Below are 20144 nucleotides of genomic sequence, written 5' to 3'. Positions count from 1 at the left end.
TGTGAGGTAACCAGTTTTAGACTTTGCAGTTTTGAAAGTGTCTTAATTCTCTGCTCTCATTTATTTAATTGATATTTTGGTTGAATAGTGAATTCTGGGTTGTCAGTATTTTTCTTTGTAATTTTGCAGACATTGCTCCATTGTCCTCAGTGTCAAAAGTTGCTGTTAGGAAGTACAGTGTCATGATGTTTAATCTTTTGCATATGACTTGTTTTGCTTTATTTTTCTTTTCGGAAGGTTTTTACAGTCTTCTCTTTATTTGTCTGGTTTTTGAAGGTTTATGATCATGTGCCTTGTTGAGAATCTTTTTTTCATTCTTTGTGCTGGGCTTTTGGTAGGTTCTTTTAATTTGGAAACTTCAAGTTTGGAAATTATCTTGTACTATGTCTCTGATAGTTTATTCCCTTCTGTAATCCTCCCATCCCCTGTTCTCTTTCTCCCTCTCACTTTTGTTAGTTGGATATTGTGCCTCCTGGATTGATCATTTCATCACCTTTTCTACTTTCTTATATCTGTGTCACACTACAGTTCAAGGTAGCTTGTATACTCGGCAAGTGAGTTATAGTAGTAAGTGCTACGAGTTCAAAAGGGGAAGGGAATGGTCTGGGCAGAAGAGGTAAATGGTAAGCTTCGTGAAGGATGTGGAGCTTGAGCTGAGCCTTTGATTAGCTAGAGGGAAGGGAAGAGGGTAGTTCAGGTAATAAGTTATGATCCAAGACAGTATAACTGTTACATTTAGGCAATGGTAAATACACTGTTCTGATTTAAGTGGAGGTTTGGGGACTATTGAATGAAAGCTTGAACATATGGGCGTAGCTAGATCATAGTATTACATATCAGAATATTGTTTGTGTGTTTACAATGTGGGTTATGGGAAGGTTTTGTTCCAACATAGCTCAATAAGTAGTTGGTTTTAAGATTTATCTACTCTTCAGTATGAATTCAAGATGTAGGCATTATAACCTGGGTTTGGTTGCATCTAATTTTGTTTTTTTTTCCCTTTAGTGTTGACATATTTTGTAATTTATTTAATAAATCTGTGGTAACAAAATTTGGCAGTAGGTATAATCTTTGAGAAATTTCATTTTGGTCATTTGATATCACTTTTGGCTAAAGGTGTTATTTTGCTTTTTAGTGTAAGTGAAGAAGTTGGAAATTGTATCTTTATAGACTGTAGTATCCATTTGCAGTAAAAATGAAGCAGTGTTTTTCCAACCTGGGCTTGGGGCCCTCAGGCAATGAGAGAGATCATAGCTAAATCTCAAAAGCATTTCATTTGTGGTTTTGGAGTTTTTATGTTTTGTTTTTAAATCTTTTTCCTTTTCCCCTGTTATCTCCTAATATGTAAGCTCTTCGTTAGAATGCCAAGAAAGAGAGATGGACCTGTAATGTTTGATAGTAGTAAAATGAACCACTAGCTTTGTTTCTTTTATTTTTAAGTTTCAGAGAAGAGATAGATGAGTAAGGAGCATGGGATTCAGAATATCTTGGAGAGAAAAGTTTGAGCATCTGTATTCTAGAATCTCATCACCACTCTTAAAACAGTGTTTCGTGTTTCATAAAACTGCATCTTGAATGTTGAAAGTTAGATGAAGTTTCTTTTAAGACTTGTAAAATTGTTCTTAACTTGCTGTCTTAGAGAACTTGGTACTCTACTTCATTATAAGAAAAGCTATTTGCACGGGGAAAAGCTCCAGTAGTCCTATTTATTTAAAAATCAGATTTTTTCCTTTGTTACTTGCTTTTGTATTGTCTACACTTAACCTGGCTTAACTCTTACTGAAGTGATTAATATCACATTAATCATAAATATAATTAGGTTATGCTTTTTAAATTACATAATTTTAAAAATAATTGTATTATAGACTCTTATAATGCTGTTCTTTCCTATAAGGAGAAGTTCAGAAGATTAACCAGGGAAGTCTTAACTTTGTAGTTTTTCTTTATTAATTGAACTACTAAAAAAAATCATTCGTAATGTAAATTTAAACTACAATGTGTTTATTACTTTGGTTAGTTAGAAAACTCTTCCAAGAGCTTAGTTTATGCAAGATGGTTTAGAGTTATGCTTTGTAACCTTTTTTTTTTTTTTTTTTTTTTTCCTGCCTGCACACACAGCTGACTTCTCTCAGAGGCATCTTTCATTACAAACAATTTATCTTCACCCAGGTTAATGGGATGGGTGTGCCGCTGATGGTGGGGCAGGTCCTGCCTTTATCTCCCCTAGCTGGAGCCTGTTGATTACTGTCAGAGTTCTGACCTGAATACAGTCTTCCTAATTTTTTTTCCCTGTAAAGTCTTTTCACTTTAAGCAACTGTAGACTACCAGTGTCTTTGATGTGAGAGCATAAATGCAAAAAGTCTGAAATAAATGATATTCTTACAGAAAAGGAGGAGAAAATAGTGGTAGGATATATGCAATGATTAAGTTATAGAAAAGTTTAAAAATTTCACATCACATCTTAAAATGACATGGAAACTAAATGTGCTTTGTTAAACCCCCATCAATCATTTTAATTGAAATTGACATCCTATCAATTTGACAGCCCTACTTAAGCTTAATATAACAAAATCATGCCAGCTTCTGCAGTGATGTAGTATAGTCTTATTGCTTATAAATGATTTAGTAGTTGTTAGCCAAAATAGGAAGAGGATTGACAACTATGTTTAGGGAAAACTTGAACAATAATGTTAGGTGATTTTAGAAAGAATTTTGAAGGAATAAGAGATGGAAATACCACAAAATTCTTCATTACAAAGTAAGAACTGGAGTGTAAATATCACTCTTTAAATTCTTACTATAATTTGCAAAGATTGTTGGTTTTACAGATATATAAGACTTGAAGATTTATTTCCCTTGTTGTAAAATAATTTAGCTTCCCTTTTCCCCCGATGTTCAATATCATAGAAAAACTGACATCTATTATTATGTGGATTAGCTCTTTTACTTCAGTAGAGTTTCAGATATCTGTGTATTGCAGTACTCTAAATAACCAGAGTACTGCAGAGTTAAATTGAGCAAGATAACCTTGTGTCAGGTGCTGAATACTTGGTGGAGGAAATAATGTAAACCAGCGGCATTTCCATGTTTATTAGTTTTAATTTTTACATTAGAGCAGTAATTTGTTAATAAGAACCTACTGTATAGCACAGGGAACTCTATTCAGTACTCTGTAATGACCTATATGGGAATAGAATCTAAAAAAGAGTGGATATATGTATATGTATAACTGACTCACTTTGCTGTACAGCAGAAAGTCACACAACATTGTAAATCAACTATACTCCAATAAAAAAATGAATTAAGGGGATTCCCTGGTGGCGCAGTGGTTGGGAGTCTGCCTGCCGATGCAGGGGACATGGGTTCGTGCCCCGGTCCGGGAGGATCCCACGTGCCACGGAGCGGCTGGGCCCGTGAGCCATGGCTGCTGAGCCTGCGCGTCCGGAGCCTGTGCTCCGCAACGGGAGAGGCCACAGCAGTGAGAGCCCCGCGTACTGCAAAAAAAAAAAAAAAAAAAAAAAAAAAAAAAAAAATTAAAAAAGAAGTAATTTGTTCAAATACTTGACCATTATATATATATATATATATATATATATATATATATTATACGTAACCTGAGTTATGGTGAATATAAGAAGACATTCATTTTAATTTTTTTAACTATATGGATTTTTTAAAAATTTACTTTTGGCTGTGTTGGGTCTTCATTGCTGTGCGTGGGCTTTCTCTGGTCGCAGCGAGCGGGGGCTACTATTCGTTGTGGTGCGCAGGCTTCTCACTGCGGTGGCTTCTCTTGTTGCGGAACACGGGCTCTAGGCTCGTGGGCTCAGCGGTTGTGGCTTGTGGGCTCTAGAGCACAGGCTCAGTAGTTGTGGTGCATGGGCTTAGTTGCTCCGTGGCATGTGGGATCTTCCCGGGCCAGGGCTCGAACCCGTGTCCCCTGCATTGGCAGGCAGATTCTTAACTACTGTGTCACCAGGGAAGCCCCAACTATATGGATTTTTAATTTCCAAATCTCTTTGAAAAGATAGTTCTCTCTAAACATAATAACAAAGGTATTAATTTTTAAAAATTTTTCATTGGAGTATAGTTGATTTAAGAAGACATTTAGAATGAAAGTAACATACCTGGTAAATGTCTTCAGAAGGTGTATGCCTAAGTTCTATAGTATTTCTGGTTATATGGATCCTAAAGCATGTATTTGTTATAGCAAATATGAAAACATGCAGAGGTCCTTTTAATCAGAAAGTTAATAGGGTATCATCTAGCTTTTCATGATCTGTTTTTGTTTGTCTTAAAAGGAAATCAGTTACTTAATTTATAGAATGTAGCATTATAAGTAATATTATAGTAGTCTGTAAAGAAATATATTAAGAAGTTGAAATAAATTCCTAGTACAGCAATTTTTAGATTGTACCTGCACCTTGCATGTAGATTGTATTCTGAAATGCTTGAAAATAAAATAATCTTCTTTTTAGAGAAATAATGCTATAAATGGCATTTCCTTTCAGATTAGCCCATGAAAGTTCATTTGATCTATAATTAGCACACAAGACCACATCTTTTTCCAAAGAAAATAATTCTATTGCTAGTAAGTAATTAGGAAAATAAATTTTAGCAAATATTAATCTTGAATCATGGAAGTTGAGAAAGAGCAGAGAGTTTTGTGTGAAAGGGAGATTAGCTAGAGTGGGATTAACTGAGGTGAGAACAGTGAAAGTCAGGAAGGGGGATGATACTCACTGAAAAATGAGGTGCTTGACTAAAGGAGGTTAATAAAGACACTTCCCTTCACACACTTCTGAGGGCCTCGTTGCCCCAGGAATAGGTGGATAAAAATGAGCTATTCTTATACTTCATTTTTTTTGACATGTAAAAGAGGGAACTATCTTCTAAATAAGCCTTAAGAAAACAAAGCCTAAGCCTTTATAAAACTTAGAACATCCTTTAAATTTATAATCCTGAGTGGTAAATAATTTGTATTTTGGTTATTACCACTGATAAAAACAGATCTTAGATTAAAACTTTTTCTGTATTATTTTTTTACTTTGAGTATATTATCCCAGAGAAAGAATTGTTTTTATCTCATTCTTCAAAAGGTCTATTTACCGTTAAAGCATAGAGTTAATAGTTTCAGCTTACCTAAACTACCATGTAAAACATTATTTCTATGGCAAAATTTGTTCACTGATTGTTTGAGTACCTACTATGTGCCAGGCAGTTCTTTTGGTCCTCTAACTAAGCAGTGCTCAAGAGACAAGAATCCTTGATACGGAGTTTACATTCTAGTAGAGATTTATTTCAAGTTGCATTTGAAACATGCAAGAAAGTCATCTGTCTTTATTACCTTCATGTTGGCTTACTTAGGGTAGGTGCCCGTAAGCTTTAGAGCAGCTGGGACTCTACATTTATATCCAGTATCCTAGGTAGGATCTTAATAGAGACTGGGTAATAACTATATTAGCATATTTTAAATAGGCAGCAAAGGACATCTTCCTTGTAAAGAGCAAGGACGAGCGTCCTTATCCTTGCCCATCCATTCCTTAATACGAATACTTCTGATTGTGAGGATGTCTGAATGAACTATTTACTTCCGTCAAGGCAGCTCTATTTTTAAAATGATTTTATGTGTTGCTGCTAACTACCACGTAGCTTAGGTGCTGTATACAGTATCTTAGAGGCAGTATACTAAGTTGTTAGCTGAACATACTCTGGATCCAGACTGCCTAGATTTAAATCCCAACTGCCTCTGATCTAGCTGTGTGATCTTGAGCAAGCTATTTAACCTATCTGTGCCATAGTTTTTTAAAATCTGGAAAAGTAATGATAATGGTTGGCTAATGTAAGGATGAAATTAGTTAATTGGTAATGCTTAGCACTTGGCAAGTACCAAATGACAGCTGCTATTATTTCCTATGCTTGACATATAATTAATGTAAAAGTTGCTTTTCTAGATTTTTTTTGGCCAAGCACCTTATTTTGTTTGGTGGGTTTATGCTTTCAAGGAGAACAATTTGGTATAATGGAAATCTGGATTCTAGCTATGGATCATCCACTGATTTGCTCTTGGTTTGATTAATTACTAAGGGGGGGAGGGCTCAGGTAAAATAGTCTCTTTAGTATTTTCATATAAAATTTAAATATTTAAAAATAGGTGAGCATGTTGAGCCTTCGGTTGTTTTTGAGTACTCAACAGGAACTTGTTTAAAGTATTTTGTTTTATCTTACTGTGAAATGCTGATCCCAAATGCTTATTTAGTTTTTGTGCCACAGCTTACACATTGGCTATTAGTAATTCTCAAATTTTGAATTAGTGGATGATATAGAGATGATTCCTATGATGTGTGTTTATTTCTAAATATAAACTACTTGACAAATATGCCCAATAAAAGGTAGTTCCCTAAGATAACTGGTACCTTGGCTTTTCTGAGAACTATTTCATAATAGTTTCACTGAGAACCTATTTCATAAAATTATTGTAATAACCTCCTAGTAAATTTGAGTTAGATAAAGTAGAAATACATTCTTTCCCTAATTACAGCTTAGTATGTGTATGTACACTTTTTATTAATTTAAAAATGTTATAAACTTCACTTAGATTTGCTTTGTTTTTATGTCCTATTTTCTGGAAGACTATTCAGATTTTCATTAGTTTTTCACTTACTTCCAGACGGCACTTTGTAGATAAGCATGTTGTAGCATCAAAATGAATGTTGTAGTCAAATTTTATTGGAGTTCAGGCCCTGTAAAGATGGTTGTGTTTAACTTCCACAAAGTTATTTGTGGTTTTTCCTGAACTTTTCCTTCTGCAGCAAAGTTCTATTTTCATTAACTACACACTATTTTAAAGTAGAAGATGGTGGTGAAAGATCAGTCTGTGTTACCTTTGGATTTTTTTTCTTTGTGAAAGCAATGGCAGTCTTGATTGTAACCGAAAACTATCTGGAATTTGGACTCGAAACAGGTAATAATTTCATATCTGTTAAGTTTTTAAAATTAGGTTTGAGGCGTATGTTCTGTAATGTTCTAAATAATTAATCTTTATTATTCTTAAGATCTTCTTTTTTTTGTTTCTTTTTTAGCTAAGCTTTTGCTACCTTTTTCCAAAAATGCTGTTCCCACCCCATTTTTTCCTTAAAGTTAAATAAGTTTCACCAATGCTAAAGTTGACTCACATAGATAAAGATGCAAATTTTAATGCAAATTTTATGCATACTCATGGAATGTACAAATATCAAAGGGATGTTTTCAAAGACTATTTCTCCTAATAACTAAATTTTACTGCATTATGACATACTAATTAGCACATGAAAGAGCCATGCTCATCACTTCAAAATTTAAGATGTTCTGTTTTCTAGCACTTTATTTCCAAAGATTCTGTATTTTACCCCTATGATAAGAGTAAATTTTTTCCCCCTACAGGGTTTACAAATTTTTCAGACAGTGCGATGCAGTTTCTCGAAAAGCAAGGTTTAGAATCTCAGTAAGTTTTTTAAAATTATTATTCGGATTTAATTTTTTCCATTTTTGGTAAAATAGCATTTACTATAAGTGGTTCTTTGTTTTTAATCAGTGAAAAGAGTTCTTTTTTAAGTAGGACTGTCTCTTTTTTAGCAATATTCTTACTCATGTTTTTTACATTTGTATAAAGTATCTTTTATAGAATTCTCATTTGAATTTGCTCTAATTTAACTTAATTCCTCTTCTACTAGAGATTAAATGAAATTTATGAATCACGTTATTTTCTATGTTGAACATGTAGGTTGGATTGTTAAAACTGTGGCTTAAGAGATGTCTGATTTACTTTATACTTCATCAGAATCCTTTATGGATGATTGAATAAGAGCAGTCTTTTTGTAGGAGTTTACTTTGTATTACTGTTATTATTGTGGTTTGTAAAGTGATTAGAAGAATGGAATTTCTAGAAAGTTAACTTCAAAAGTTTATCAGCTTTTTAAAAAATTTTATTTTTAGGGGACCTGTTTCAAAACTTACTTTCAAATTTTTCCTGGCTATTTTCTGTTCACTCATTGGGGCTTTTTTGACATTTCCTGGATTACGGCTGGCTCAAATGCATCTGGATGCCCTGAATTTGGCAACAGAAAAAATTACACAGTAAGCGGAAAATGTACATAAGCACATGCAGATAAATATATGTTTTTCATCTTAATGAAGGTATATTATTGTAATGAAATCATAAATTATTGTATTGAAAATTAATAATCATTTGATGTCACTCTTCTTCCTCTTTCTACTATAAGAAGCTTCTTTCATTCACTTCTAAATTTTAAGTCCTATGTAAAAAAACCCCCACTAAATTATTAAATTTCTCTTTTATCTGTTAAAATGGAAATATCAATATTTATGTTAGTTCTTTTGAACTCAGAGATGAATGTTTATGATATTGGAATCTCTGCCACTGATCTAAGGATCTATGGAAATTTCTTTAAATCAGAATTTTTAAGTTAAAAATACTTATTTAAATTTCATATAAATTTTATTTAAATAATGTAATATTTTTTATTTAAAGTATTTTATTCAAAAATGTTTTGAAAGTAAGTCTGTATACATAAGAAATGTTTGTTTTCCTTATATTATTGATCTGTTTGCAAGATTATTTTAGTTCGGGATTGCTAATACCGTACAGTGTTAAATATCATAGATTACTATTTTAGTTTTCAAATGGAGAAATCGTATTCGAATCTCTGCATATTGTTCAGAGCCCATTTACTATATTATTTGTGGTTGTCACAGATGTTTTGTTGTTGGTGTGGACACCTTGGCCAGAGTGACAGATTTTTATCTTCATTTCATATCCAGATCCAAATTTCCAAGTCCTCTTTTTGTTTTTCAGTAGAAGCCTAAGTTGAGAATATTCCATTTTGATATATGTATTTATAGTCATTAAGTTTCTCTGAGTAATCATATTTCCTAACATTTCTGCTCTTTAAAAGCCTATATTTAATGATGCTGATTCTCTAGTCTTTTCACATTCTTATCTCTTACCTGTGTCATTTTCCTTTATTTTAATTTTGGAAGTTTTTTTGTGTTTTTCCTTACCTCCATTTTTCTGTATTTGCTTTGTGTGTGTATTTACTTATTCTCACCTCCCAGTACACACTCCTTCATCCCTCTTTTTTCCTCCCCTTTTACTCAGCATGCTGTTGGCTACATCCTGCCTTTCTCCCACCATCCGTCTCTCTAATGGCTCCTTTTAAAACAAAACCTGATTCCCCCCCTCCTCTCTACACACACACTTCAGTCCACTAACCCCAGTGTTATGATTTAAATAAGCTGAAAGAGTGGGTGGAGGGGAGCCCTTCACCAGCTACTGAAACCGCTGTGGGCTGCTCCTTGATACTAGAGTGTTCCCTAGCAACACTGCATACCTAATACTGCTTCTTTCTTCCCCTGCACCCGATGGTTTACCCAGGCTGTGGGATGAAAGAATCACTTTATAAAAACATTTAAAGCATTTAGTGGTGGTTTGGGGTTGGGGATGGGGGCACATTTTAATTTCCTTCTCAGTAAAATGTGGCTTCTTAAGATTTTTCCCTTTGGGAATTTCGAGTTTTATTTTCAGTGTATTGCAAACTCCCCAACCCCACGCCCCCCTGCCCCCCCCCCACTGTTGTAGCACTCTGCCCGGATACAGGGTGTGTGAAGCTAGTTTTGTTATGAGAGCAGCATGACTGGCACAAAGAGCAGCATTCTCCTTACCCCCATGGCCAGGCAGTAGTACTTGTTTTAGTGCCAGAGCTTAGAACCAGAGTTCCACCTCTTCCTGTCAGGTGTTCTTGGTTTCCTGATCTGGCCATTTGCTCACATATATCACTATCACTTGCACTGTAGTGGTATTTTAAATGTGTGTGTGTGTGTGTGTGTGTGTGTGTGTGTGTGTGTATGTATTTTAAACCCTCCAGTTTAGCTCCCCCAGCATGGTTGGTAATAAAAGCAGTACATGGTAATAAAATAATCTGAAGAATTTTGTCTTTCTGAAATAAGGACAGTCTTTACCAGTCATCTATCTCTGTAGGATACAAACTTGGGACAACAATTAACAATGACATTACATCTCACACCTGAAACCTTTTGCTGTATTGGGTATTTTGCCTTGTAGGAGTAATATAAATTTCCTTGGTTTTTATAGGTTAGGGAAATTAATTTCAGGTATGTTCATAATGCTTCAAGAAGAAATAAAAATGTGAGTCATTTATGATTTTAACAATGTAATTAAAACATTATACATGTTCATTACATATTGAAAGTTTCCTCACTTATAAGTAAGTTGCTGCAGTAGCTTCCGTCTGCCATATGCCTTCTAGTGTTATGGACCTTGCTAATCACTGTATCTTACTTGTAAATAATGAGAAGGCACTTTGTTTTAGCTGGACTGAAAAGTATCAAAAGATGACTCCTATACTGAAAATCCATTGGATTCATTGATTGTGCAAAGTTAGAGAATCATTTAAGTATCAGTGTATTAAATCAGGGATACAGTAGGAGATTGTTAAAGAACACTAGAATAGGAGTGAACAGATTTAGATTTTAGTTCTAGATCTCCTTCTAACCTGTAATATTGCCATGAGCAAGTCATTTAACTTTCCTCAATCTGAATGTTCTCATCTGAACAATTAAAATAATGAGGTATTTTTGCAAGGGCTCAAATCAGTGTTAAGTAGTAGTGATAAATATAAAATAATGGTGACAATAGTACCTTAATATAGAGTACTGAATATAAGTTCCTACTTTCATTTTTTAAGTCCCAAGGTTCTGTAGTTTATTAGTGTATTTTGTTTCTGGATTTTTATGTTTATTTCTTACATACTTTCAGAACATTACTTCATATCAACTTCTTGGCACCTTTATTTATGGTTCTGCTCTGGGTAAAACCAATCACCAAAGACTACATTATGAACCCACCATTGGGTAAAGAAAGTGTCCCTTTGTAAGTATGGGTATTTGGGGGCTAATTTTTATTTCATTATATAGTCAAAACTTTTCTAAAATGTTATTTACTGTGTTCACATTTTTTAATGATAACATTAGGACACTGTATTTTTAAAACATTAATAGAAATGTTTAAAAATATATTATAAAATAGAAGCTATAGGTCATCATTTTACCTTTTTGTGATCTTCATTAATGGTTTTGGGTGATTATTACTCTGCACTAATATTATCTTATACAGTTGTAAGTTTTTCTGCTTTTTTAAAGACACTACATTTCTCTTATTTTTTTCTTAATTGTGAAAATTATGGAGGAAAAAATGAGTAGTATAAATGGAAAATCATATGTTTAGCCCCTTAAGAGTTGTTAACATTTTCCATATTTGCTTCACTGTTTTTTGTTTTGTTTTTTGATGAAGTAGTTTTTCAAGTAAATTAGAGGCATAACATTTTTATCCCTAAGAACTTCAGTATGCATCTCTAAAAAATAAGGATATTTTTTTTCTACATGACAATATTATCATCATAGCTATCAAAATTAAAAATAAAACCTTAACGTTGTTATCTAATGTTAGGTCGTATTTCCCCAATTAGACAACTGTATTTTAACAGAAGAAGGTAACATAGAAACAGTTTATTAAAAGGCATTAATAACTATACTTGATATGTTAACTCATTAGCCTTATGGAACTATATTAGAGTAATAAAAAGATTCAGGCAGAGCTGGTTCAAACCCCAGTTCTGATCCTCACTAAAACTGTCACTTGAGGGAGATTATTTTACTTCACTGAACCTCTGTTTCCCCATCTGGAAAATGAAGATAATAGTATCCACCTCACAAGGTTATCATTGGAATTAAATGAAAGAACACATGTAATGCAACCAGCTGGAAGTAAGTGCTTAATAAATGTTCCTTTCACTGCTTTGCCTCATCAAAATTAAAATAGAAAATCTTGACTAGTCAATGATTCCACAGTATGCATTTTATATTATGTATTTCTTTTAGATCCTGGTACAAATTTGTCTTGAAGTGTAGAATCGGTGATGACCATGATTTTTTTTTAAATACCTAATCTTATTGAACTAAGAAAGTATACATTGAAGTCATAACATTTTTTCCCACACACAAGTAAGCTTTAATGGTAATTTTAACTTGACAGGTTCACTGAGTATTTAAAAGTAATCCTAAGGATCGTAGGGTTCCAGACCAAATCTCAGATAAACTTTTAACCCACATCTTTGATGCTGAAAGCATTCCTAGTCCTTCGTTGAAGTTTGGTCATGGAAGTTGGATTTTATACTTCTGTAATTATGTTTTCTGATTTTATATTTGCCTTAGTTTAATTAAGAAAACAAGGAAACTAGCATTTGTGACATACACCAGTTATTATGATGGGTATTGATATTTTACATATTTTATCTCATTCATTCTTATAGTAATTCTCTATTTATGATTGCTGTTCTCATTCCATTTTATAGATGAAATAACAGACTCAGAGGTTAAATAATTTGGCTAAGGTTATTCAGCCAGATCTGGTGTATGTAAAGCATTTAGTAGTTATACCAACATTCATTTCCCCACTTGTAGCCTACAAAACTATGTACAGATTAGTAGTGAATACTATGCTTAAAGGAAGTAGGAAGAAGGAATTTTCCCCTTGGTATATTAAATTACAGGAAAAATTTTGTTGCATATGAAGACCTAGATTCCTCTTCCTATAGCTTTATTTCCTTTGTCCCATTCCCTTTCCTGACCTTCATAAATGAAACAGAATTACAGTCATATCTCTGCTCCATTTTATTATTTTTTTATTTGTCAGATCATTACATTAAGTGATTAGACAGGTGATTTTTAATTTTTGTTTAAACTCCAAAGTCCATGTTGTAGATTGAGAAAAAATGGCTGCCCGTCAACACAGGTTCTTCGTCTGTCACGTGGATTAAATGGTTTGTCGAAGGCCTTTATTTGTAGTCAGAAGCAAAAATGGATAGAATGCAGTTTCAATCTGGAAATGTATTTAAACTCATCCAACCATGTGTTCTGCTTGGGCATCAAAAAAATAAAATGTGAGCAAGCAGAGTCCATATGTGTGTAACCTTGTGAGAAGAAAACCAGAAGAGAACATATATGGTGAACCCTAGAATGGCTTCAGGAATTTGGAGAAGTTTCTTCTGCCTGTTCTTTACCTGTATATTTTGTCCCAGCTCAGACTCTTTCTTGAGATACCCCATCATATCAACTTACCAAATCCTTATGAAGTTGGTTAAATAATCTGAGTTAGCGGCACTTTTTAATTAGGGATTGTTATCTAAATCCTGAACTCCTCATAAACAGAGCAGATATGTTTTGATTCACTGCCTTATACCATTCGCTTCATTTCTGTTACGTGTCTCCCTCAAAGCATGCGTAATAGCTGTCTTCAGAATACTGCCAGCCTCCTGGTTGCACCACACCAGGGAGCACGATATTGTCTGTAAGCCCCTGGAAAGGTTCAAGGCTGTGTATGGTCTTGACTTTTGTGTACTGTCAGTCTCACATGACTGATACCTTAATCTCGTTGTTCATTACAGTGTAAATGTATTGATAAAAAGTTATGCCTTTATGATTCCTAACCAACAGTACATCTCTATTGGAGCTTTATATCCATGTTCACTCATGACCTTATAAAAAGGAAACCAAAAGGGAACATACATAATAAAGCCTTTGTTCCATCCCTATTTTCCCTCCACTTCATAAATAGTTCAAACCAAACTGTACACTTTCACATCTTCTCTGCCTTTTCTGTTTCCTGTACTGTTCTTCAACTCTATTTCTGCAGGCAACTTCCATATTGTAGTTTTAGTCCCTTTCCTAGGTGCTTACACTGGACAGAAGGAAGGGGTCATAATGGAGCCTATTTTGGAGCAAAGTGTTGTAAGGTTTTTTTATCTTTTCCCACTTGGTGTTCTTTATAGCCATCCATACTACCCTCATGGTCTTAAGAATTTGGGGGAGACCCCTATAAATTCCAGATCCTGTCTGGCAGATCACTCCACACATTTCAACAGTCACATATTAAGCGCCTGATGTGTGCTAGAGCTTTGAATAGAGTCAGGCATGGGGTAGGCATTATTTTCAAATTACAATGTTATCTTTTGTCAAAGCAGAAACCGTGGACCCCAAAAGGACATCAGAATTTACCTCTTCTTTCTAAAGTCCTTTAGGGAACATCTGATTTTGTCAGTATATCAGAATTCTTGATCCCAATCAGGAATTCAGCAGAGTGAAAGATCCTACTCAGGTATTTATATAATCAAACAAAACTGTAGCCAGAAATAGATGGGTTGATAACTTGATAGTTCCACAGGCAAGCTCCTCTGGTTTCCTTCCTTCTTTCTCATAGTCTCCAGTTTAAGAGCACCCAACTTCCCTTTTCGTTTTATAGCCGTTTTTCCCTCCATGGAGGAGGGTAGATAGAGAAAAGAATCTCCAAGTGTTGCTCTACTTTTTTCTGCTAGATTTATCTCATACTGTTTTATTTCATGATACATTTATCTGTTAAGCAAGTGAAAGTATCATGTAGGTAAGTCTGTGGTAGAGTGGGATACTTTTTATATCTCCATCTGTAGCTAAGCCTAGATTTCCCTATATCTTAAATGATGAACGTTAACACATATAACTAGCATGCTAGCATATTTTGGTCTTTGAGAGCACCATATCAACTTTTTGATCTGTAGAATGACAGAAGCTACATTCGATACTCTGCGACTCTGGTTAATAATCCTGCTGTGTGCTTTGCGGTTGGCCATGATGCGTAGTCACCTGCAAGCTTACTTAAACTTAGCCCAGAAATGTGTGGATCAGATGAAGAAAGAAGCAGGGCGAATAAGCACGGTTGAGCTTCAGAAAATGGTAAGTTTTATACTGCAGTCAAAATGAAAAATAGCAAATACTGAGTTGTAAATGACTATAAATAGATGGGAAAATCTTAAACTGACATGTCAGAGACTTTGATCTGATTTTGGTGCTAGGTGAAGAAAGGGTCTCAATTCCCCTTCTTGCCTTAAGTACATTAAGTATCATACAGTTCAGGTTGCAAAGCTGTGGTATATCTACTTTTGGTAAATGGGACTCCCCTAATTGATTTGAAAGACATCACAATTTACTGTATAGCCTTTACGACTTAAAGAGTAGGAAATACTAGTTTTAGTGACTAAATGTATTCCTTTTAACATTATTCCAAGTACTTGAACATGAAACATAAAATTTAACTTAATGGGGATTCCAGAGAAGGAAGGTGCTAAGAATCCATCCACCATTATAATGGACTGGACCTATAACCTGATCGTGTCTTTTTGAAGAAATGTGGTGTTGGGTCCTCTGTTTTTTACTCTCAAAATTTCATTGTAAGAAGTGTCTATCAAGATTCAAACAACTTTTTTATGTTTTACCTTTCATGTATTTTCATACTTTGTAGTTTTACCTCAGTCAAATATAAATGGGAATTAATGTTTTTATTTATGCTCATATATGACTTATTATTATTTAGTTTGATATTTTAGGTTCTGTCTTTAGAGATTTTAGCATTTTGTTTTATATGTGAAATAGTAAGTGAATATAAGCAATTTGAATTTTAGTGGTTTTGTTTCTCCAATTTGTATTAATCACTTAAATATTTTTAAGGAATTTATTTTAATATTTTCACATTTTAAAGAACCTTCGAACTGAGCCTTTCTGAAGTCAGTCTGGTGGCATTTATAATGAAGTACAAATATATTACCATTTAGCTTTCTTCCCATGAAAGGATTATTCATCTGTTAAACAATTCAGTTTGACAATTATATGAAAGTTTAATTCATTCATAACATGTCAACCGTGTTAGAAACTTAAGAATGTTGTTGGTTGCAGGTCGCTCGAGTCTTTTATTACCTTTGTGTCATTGCACTGCAGTATGTGGCTCCTCTGGTCATGCTGCTTCACACAACCCTGCTTTTGAAAACTCTAGGTAGGCATACCCTGACAACTGGGAAACATGTTGCTTTACTTTCTACCTATAGTTAATAATGCTTTTTGTTACCTACAAAGAAATAATCCTCTTAAAATTGTTTTTCTCTTTAAAAGTTTTAAGAGGAAACATACGAAACTTTAAGCTGTGGAAGTTGATTCATTGATTTATCATCTTGATTTTGAAAATTCAGGCCCATATCATTTTATAATGTTAAAAGACTTGTTTGCTAAAGGTTAATTCTGAGTAACTGGAATGATCACTTTTCGTTTTAATATTTTGTGTTGTAAGAGAGTGATTTAAAATTTTGTTAGTGCATAACATTTAAATTATTACAAGGTACTTGTAAACTTATGAATTACAGAACTCTTTGGTGAGTTCTGCTTCAGATAACTTACGTTGATAGAGTAAAGATTTCTCAGTGGCAGAACAAAGTGTTTCTGTAAGTCTGTTCACTAAGCAATCCAGCCCATCTGTGGTGTTACTCAAGAATCTATTGTTGTATTGATCATTTCTTTGCTTAGGTCAGGCAGTCTGCCAGTGTTGGGATTTTAGAAGCCAAAGGAACTAAGAGCATTATTGGGTGGGCTTATAGATGCTTTAGAGCTGTGATAGATGTAAATGTCCTTCAGGAATCTATGGAACATAAAAGAGTAGCTCAGTTGTAAATTATGTGACTCATATTCTATCCAAAATAGGAAAGTATATGATAAAAATATTTCTGGAAGCTATTAATAATCTCTCATATTGACATCAGAGAGAGTTTCTGAGAAAGAATTTATTCTGATATTCTAGAGGTAGAAAAGATTCTAAGAAGTTATAGAGTCTGTCCCTGTCACCCCATTAGAGGTAGCTGATTCATGGATTATACAAGAAAAAAAATGTTTTTGTTATTTTACCAGATTTTAGTGCAGTTAATTAAAAGTAAATTAGATTTTAGCTTTTATGTGCCCCTCTACTGATAAGGTTAGATTATAGTCTGGTCAAGTTAAGTAAATTTTCCCCAGGTGTGTAGAAAGATTATTATTTTACTTTATTTTCAACATTGAATAATTTGTTGTGCCACTAAACTTTTTGTTCTTAATTTCAAATATAAGTTAAAGAATTTATTTATTTTTTCTAAATAAGGAGCTTTGGAATTACTTTTCACGTTTTATTTGCGTCTTGAATTTTCTAGGTAATCATTCCTGGGGGATTTATCCAGAATCTATCTCTACCTTGCCAGTGGATAATAGTCCGCCCTCCAATTCTGTTTACTCTGAATTACCATCTGCTGATGGGAAGATGAAGGTAACTGTTACACAAATAACAGTGGCACTGAGCAGCTTAAAAAACATTTTCACTCCTCTGCTTTTTCGAGGACTTCTGTCTTTTCTGACCTGGTGGATTGCTGCTTGTCTCTTTTCTACAAGCCTTTTTGGGCTTTTCTATCACCAGTATCTCACTGTGGCGTGAATCTCAGTTAACAAAAAAGGATATCGAAGTCACACTCTGAATTCAGATACTCGTACCCTTGAAGGTCTGACAAAAACCAGAAGAAAGCAAATACAAAGGAAGGAAAACCATATCAGAATATCTTGTTTTAAATACTTCCTCTGTATTCTCAGGGTGGATTAATGGTATTAATATTTAAAATTATAGAATAGATTGTTAACTGCTCTACTGTGGCATTGGAATTTTAACTCCTTGTATTAATGGATGTGAGAGAGCTATCTACAAGTGTAATACTTCTGATGACCTTGGTTTACAGAAACCTCCATCAGCCTTTGAAACTTCTCATATGACTCCAGTTATTGATTGGTTGCTCTTAATGGTATTAAGGTACTGTTAATATTCATAATGGCTGCCTATAGAACAATCTTCAAACTGAGCCATGCTTTAGAGGAGGGAAAGGAGCTAAAGTCACTTCTGTTGGTACTATGCGAGTCACTCTTCAAACAGCAACAACAGCAAAATCCAACAGAAAGGAATAGCTACTGTATATTACAGTAAAGAAAGCTGCATAGTAATTTTAAATTTAATGGAGTTGTACATGCTTAATATCTACAAGTACTGCTGCTTGAGAGTAGCAAGAATATTGTTTTAAAATGCATTCTAGCTAACTTGAGGGATCTTTTAAAATAATTGGCTACATGAACATTTGCAGTCTTGCTATTAGGTTTGGACTGCCCATATTTTATTTTATTCTATGATCCTAAATATAGTTCTTTTTATTAGTCTAAAGATATTTATCAATATTGATCAAACTTTTAAAAAATTACTTTGTAATCCTGCTGACTACCTGTATGTATTGTACATATATATTATATATTAAATATATAATATATTGAGATTATAAAAGATGAAAATATTGGGTTCTTATAATATTTTAAGTTGCTGAATGTATTTTAAAATGTGACTGAATGAGATGTATTTGTATCTAGAAATTTTCTTTCTTTCTGGAACAAGATTAAAATACATTTTGAAAATTCATCTGAGCAAGAGATTTATTTGTATTGCCTATGTGTGAGAGTACTTCCGATTTTATAAATACTTAGGTGGTTCCTGGCAAATTAAAATTCTTTTTCTGTCATTTAAAAATAATTAGAACCTTTTGACAGATTTACCAGTATTATTTAAACCTATGTTAAATAGGACTCATTTTAATTTGTAGTGTTTGTATTTTATTTTTTATTTATTTTATTTGTAGTGTTTTTACTTTATAGGGCAGAAATTGAAGTAATTCGAATGAAAAATTCAAATGAAATGGGGAAAAAAGTAAATTTTGGGGGATGCTTTTTTCTATAGGGAATGAATATAAGAGATAAACAGTTTTGTTTTGTTGAGTTTTGTTCCAAATGAATAGAATTTACTGGTAAATATTCTTTCATATAACTGTCTTGAGAGGCTATGTATTATGTTTCAGCGCTATTGTCACTATTGAAAACAATTTTGAAACTCTTCTTTTGGAATTACTTTGAAGGCTTGTGGTTCATATTCATTTAAATAATCTCAGTACAGCAAGTTCCTGTCTTTTGGTGTAGGTTAAATATTTTGAAAATAAATGATATTTTAAATAAGACTGAGTGATAAAGTAAATGCTTAAGTTGGATAAAACTCTTTGGTTGAAATGAATTGTGAATATAGTCTAATGATAGTTCATGTGTATTTCCAAAAGCAGCATTCCAAATATATCTTGAGATATCAGCATCACTAAAATAAGTATCTTATTAACAAGATTATATGAAGTATGACATGTATTTTGTTTATGAAAGTTCTTACATGTTGGAGTTGCAAAATATCTCACCTGGTATTTATAACCATTCTTATTAAAAAGCTATACTGTGAAAGTTATAATTAAAGTTATTATTTTGCTTTTCAAGGATCGTATAGTGGAGTAATACGGAGGTAAAGGAATAGAATTCATTATTGGATGGAATAACGTATTTTTGAAATACTATTGATTGACTCTTTTTAAACTTGAATTCTCCCTAAGTATATTATGAACTTACACAAACTGCTTGTTAACTGAAGTGATGAGTTGGTTTAGGTTTTTTTAGCCTTTTAAAGCAAATTTTGAGAGAATGATAGTTACAGCTACTAACTGGTTTATTTAAGCATGTTGTCTTTGTATCAATAATTATGTTAAGTGCAAAAGGGTTTGTACTTTCTGTAAACCAAGTAATATTTTTTAAATTGAGATATAATTGATATATAATGTTGTATTAGTTTTAGGTGTACAACATAATGATTTTTGATACATGTATATGTTGCAAAATGATTGCAAATAATATTTTTGAATACCCCAAATTAGGCCAGTAGAAATCTTTTATTTTTTATATTGGGCTTTAGTCAGTATAAATGCTTCAGAAGTCAGTTATTTTTATTTTATATTTTTGCCAAGTCAACTAGGAACCCGTAAAATCTTGCTTTTATTATGATCTGTAGAATGTTGCTTGACAACTTGTTGGTTCCAGCCCTCCTCCCCACCATTGCACTATAAAAATTAGAGCTTATTCTCCTTCCTACTCCCATTGATTTGTCTGAAATGAAAAGCATATAATTTTATCTTAATACCGCATGCATTTTGATTGTCTTTGGTATTTTCCCCAGAATTTCAGTTGTTATGCATAAATGACCAGTGCATCCATGCAGTGTGGGCTCATTGTCTTACTGTTTCTAATATAAATATCATTGGTAAAATAGTGACATTTCTTCTTGAGTTTTGAT

At 33.3% G+C, this 20144-nt stretch overlaps 1 protein-coding gene across 7 annotated transcripts in view; it reads left to right on the top strand.

Moving 5' to 3' along the window:
* The window catches only part of TMEM161B (transmembrane protein 161B), a 70140-nt gene extending 51929 nt beyond the window's left edge, over positions 1–18211 (top strand). For 4 of the 7 annotated variants that reach the window (XM_060091804.1, XM_060091801.1, XM_060091803.1 and 1 more), the window contains 7 exons: positions 6814–6965; positions 7424–7484; positions 7976–8116; positions 10836–10949; positions 14668–14842; positions 15839–15935; positions 17113–18211. In XM_060091804.1, the coding sequence (XP_059947787.1) occupies positions 6814–6965; positions 7424–7484; positions 7976–8116; positions 10836–10949; positions 14668–14842; positions 15839–15935; positions 17113–17390 (1018 nt within the window). In that variant the 3' untranslated portion in view covers positions 17391–18211. The remainder of the gene's footprint in view (positions 1–6813; positions 6966–7423; positions 7485–7975; positions 8117–10835; positions 10950–14667; positions 14843–15838; positions 15936–17112) is intronic. The other 3 variants (XM_060091806.1, XM_060091805.1, XM_060091802.1) reach the window with 3 other exon arrangements.
* The last annotated feature ends 1933 nt before the right edge of the window (positions 18212–20144 follow it).

The sequence above is a fragment of the Mesoplodon densirostris genome, chromosome 3 (genome assembly GCF_025265405.1).
Source record: "Mesoplodon densirostris isolate mMesDen1 chromosome 3, mMesDen1 primary haplotype, whole genome shotgun sequence".
Taxonomy (NCBI): Eukaryota; Metazoa; Chordata; class Mammalia; order Artiodactyla; family Ziphiidae; genus Mesoplodon; species Mesoplodon densirostris.
Note: the sequence above shows the minus strand (reverse complement) of the source record. Positions and strands in the feature narration are given on the sequence as shown.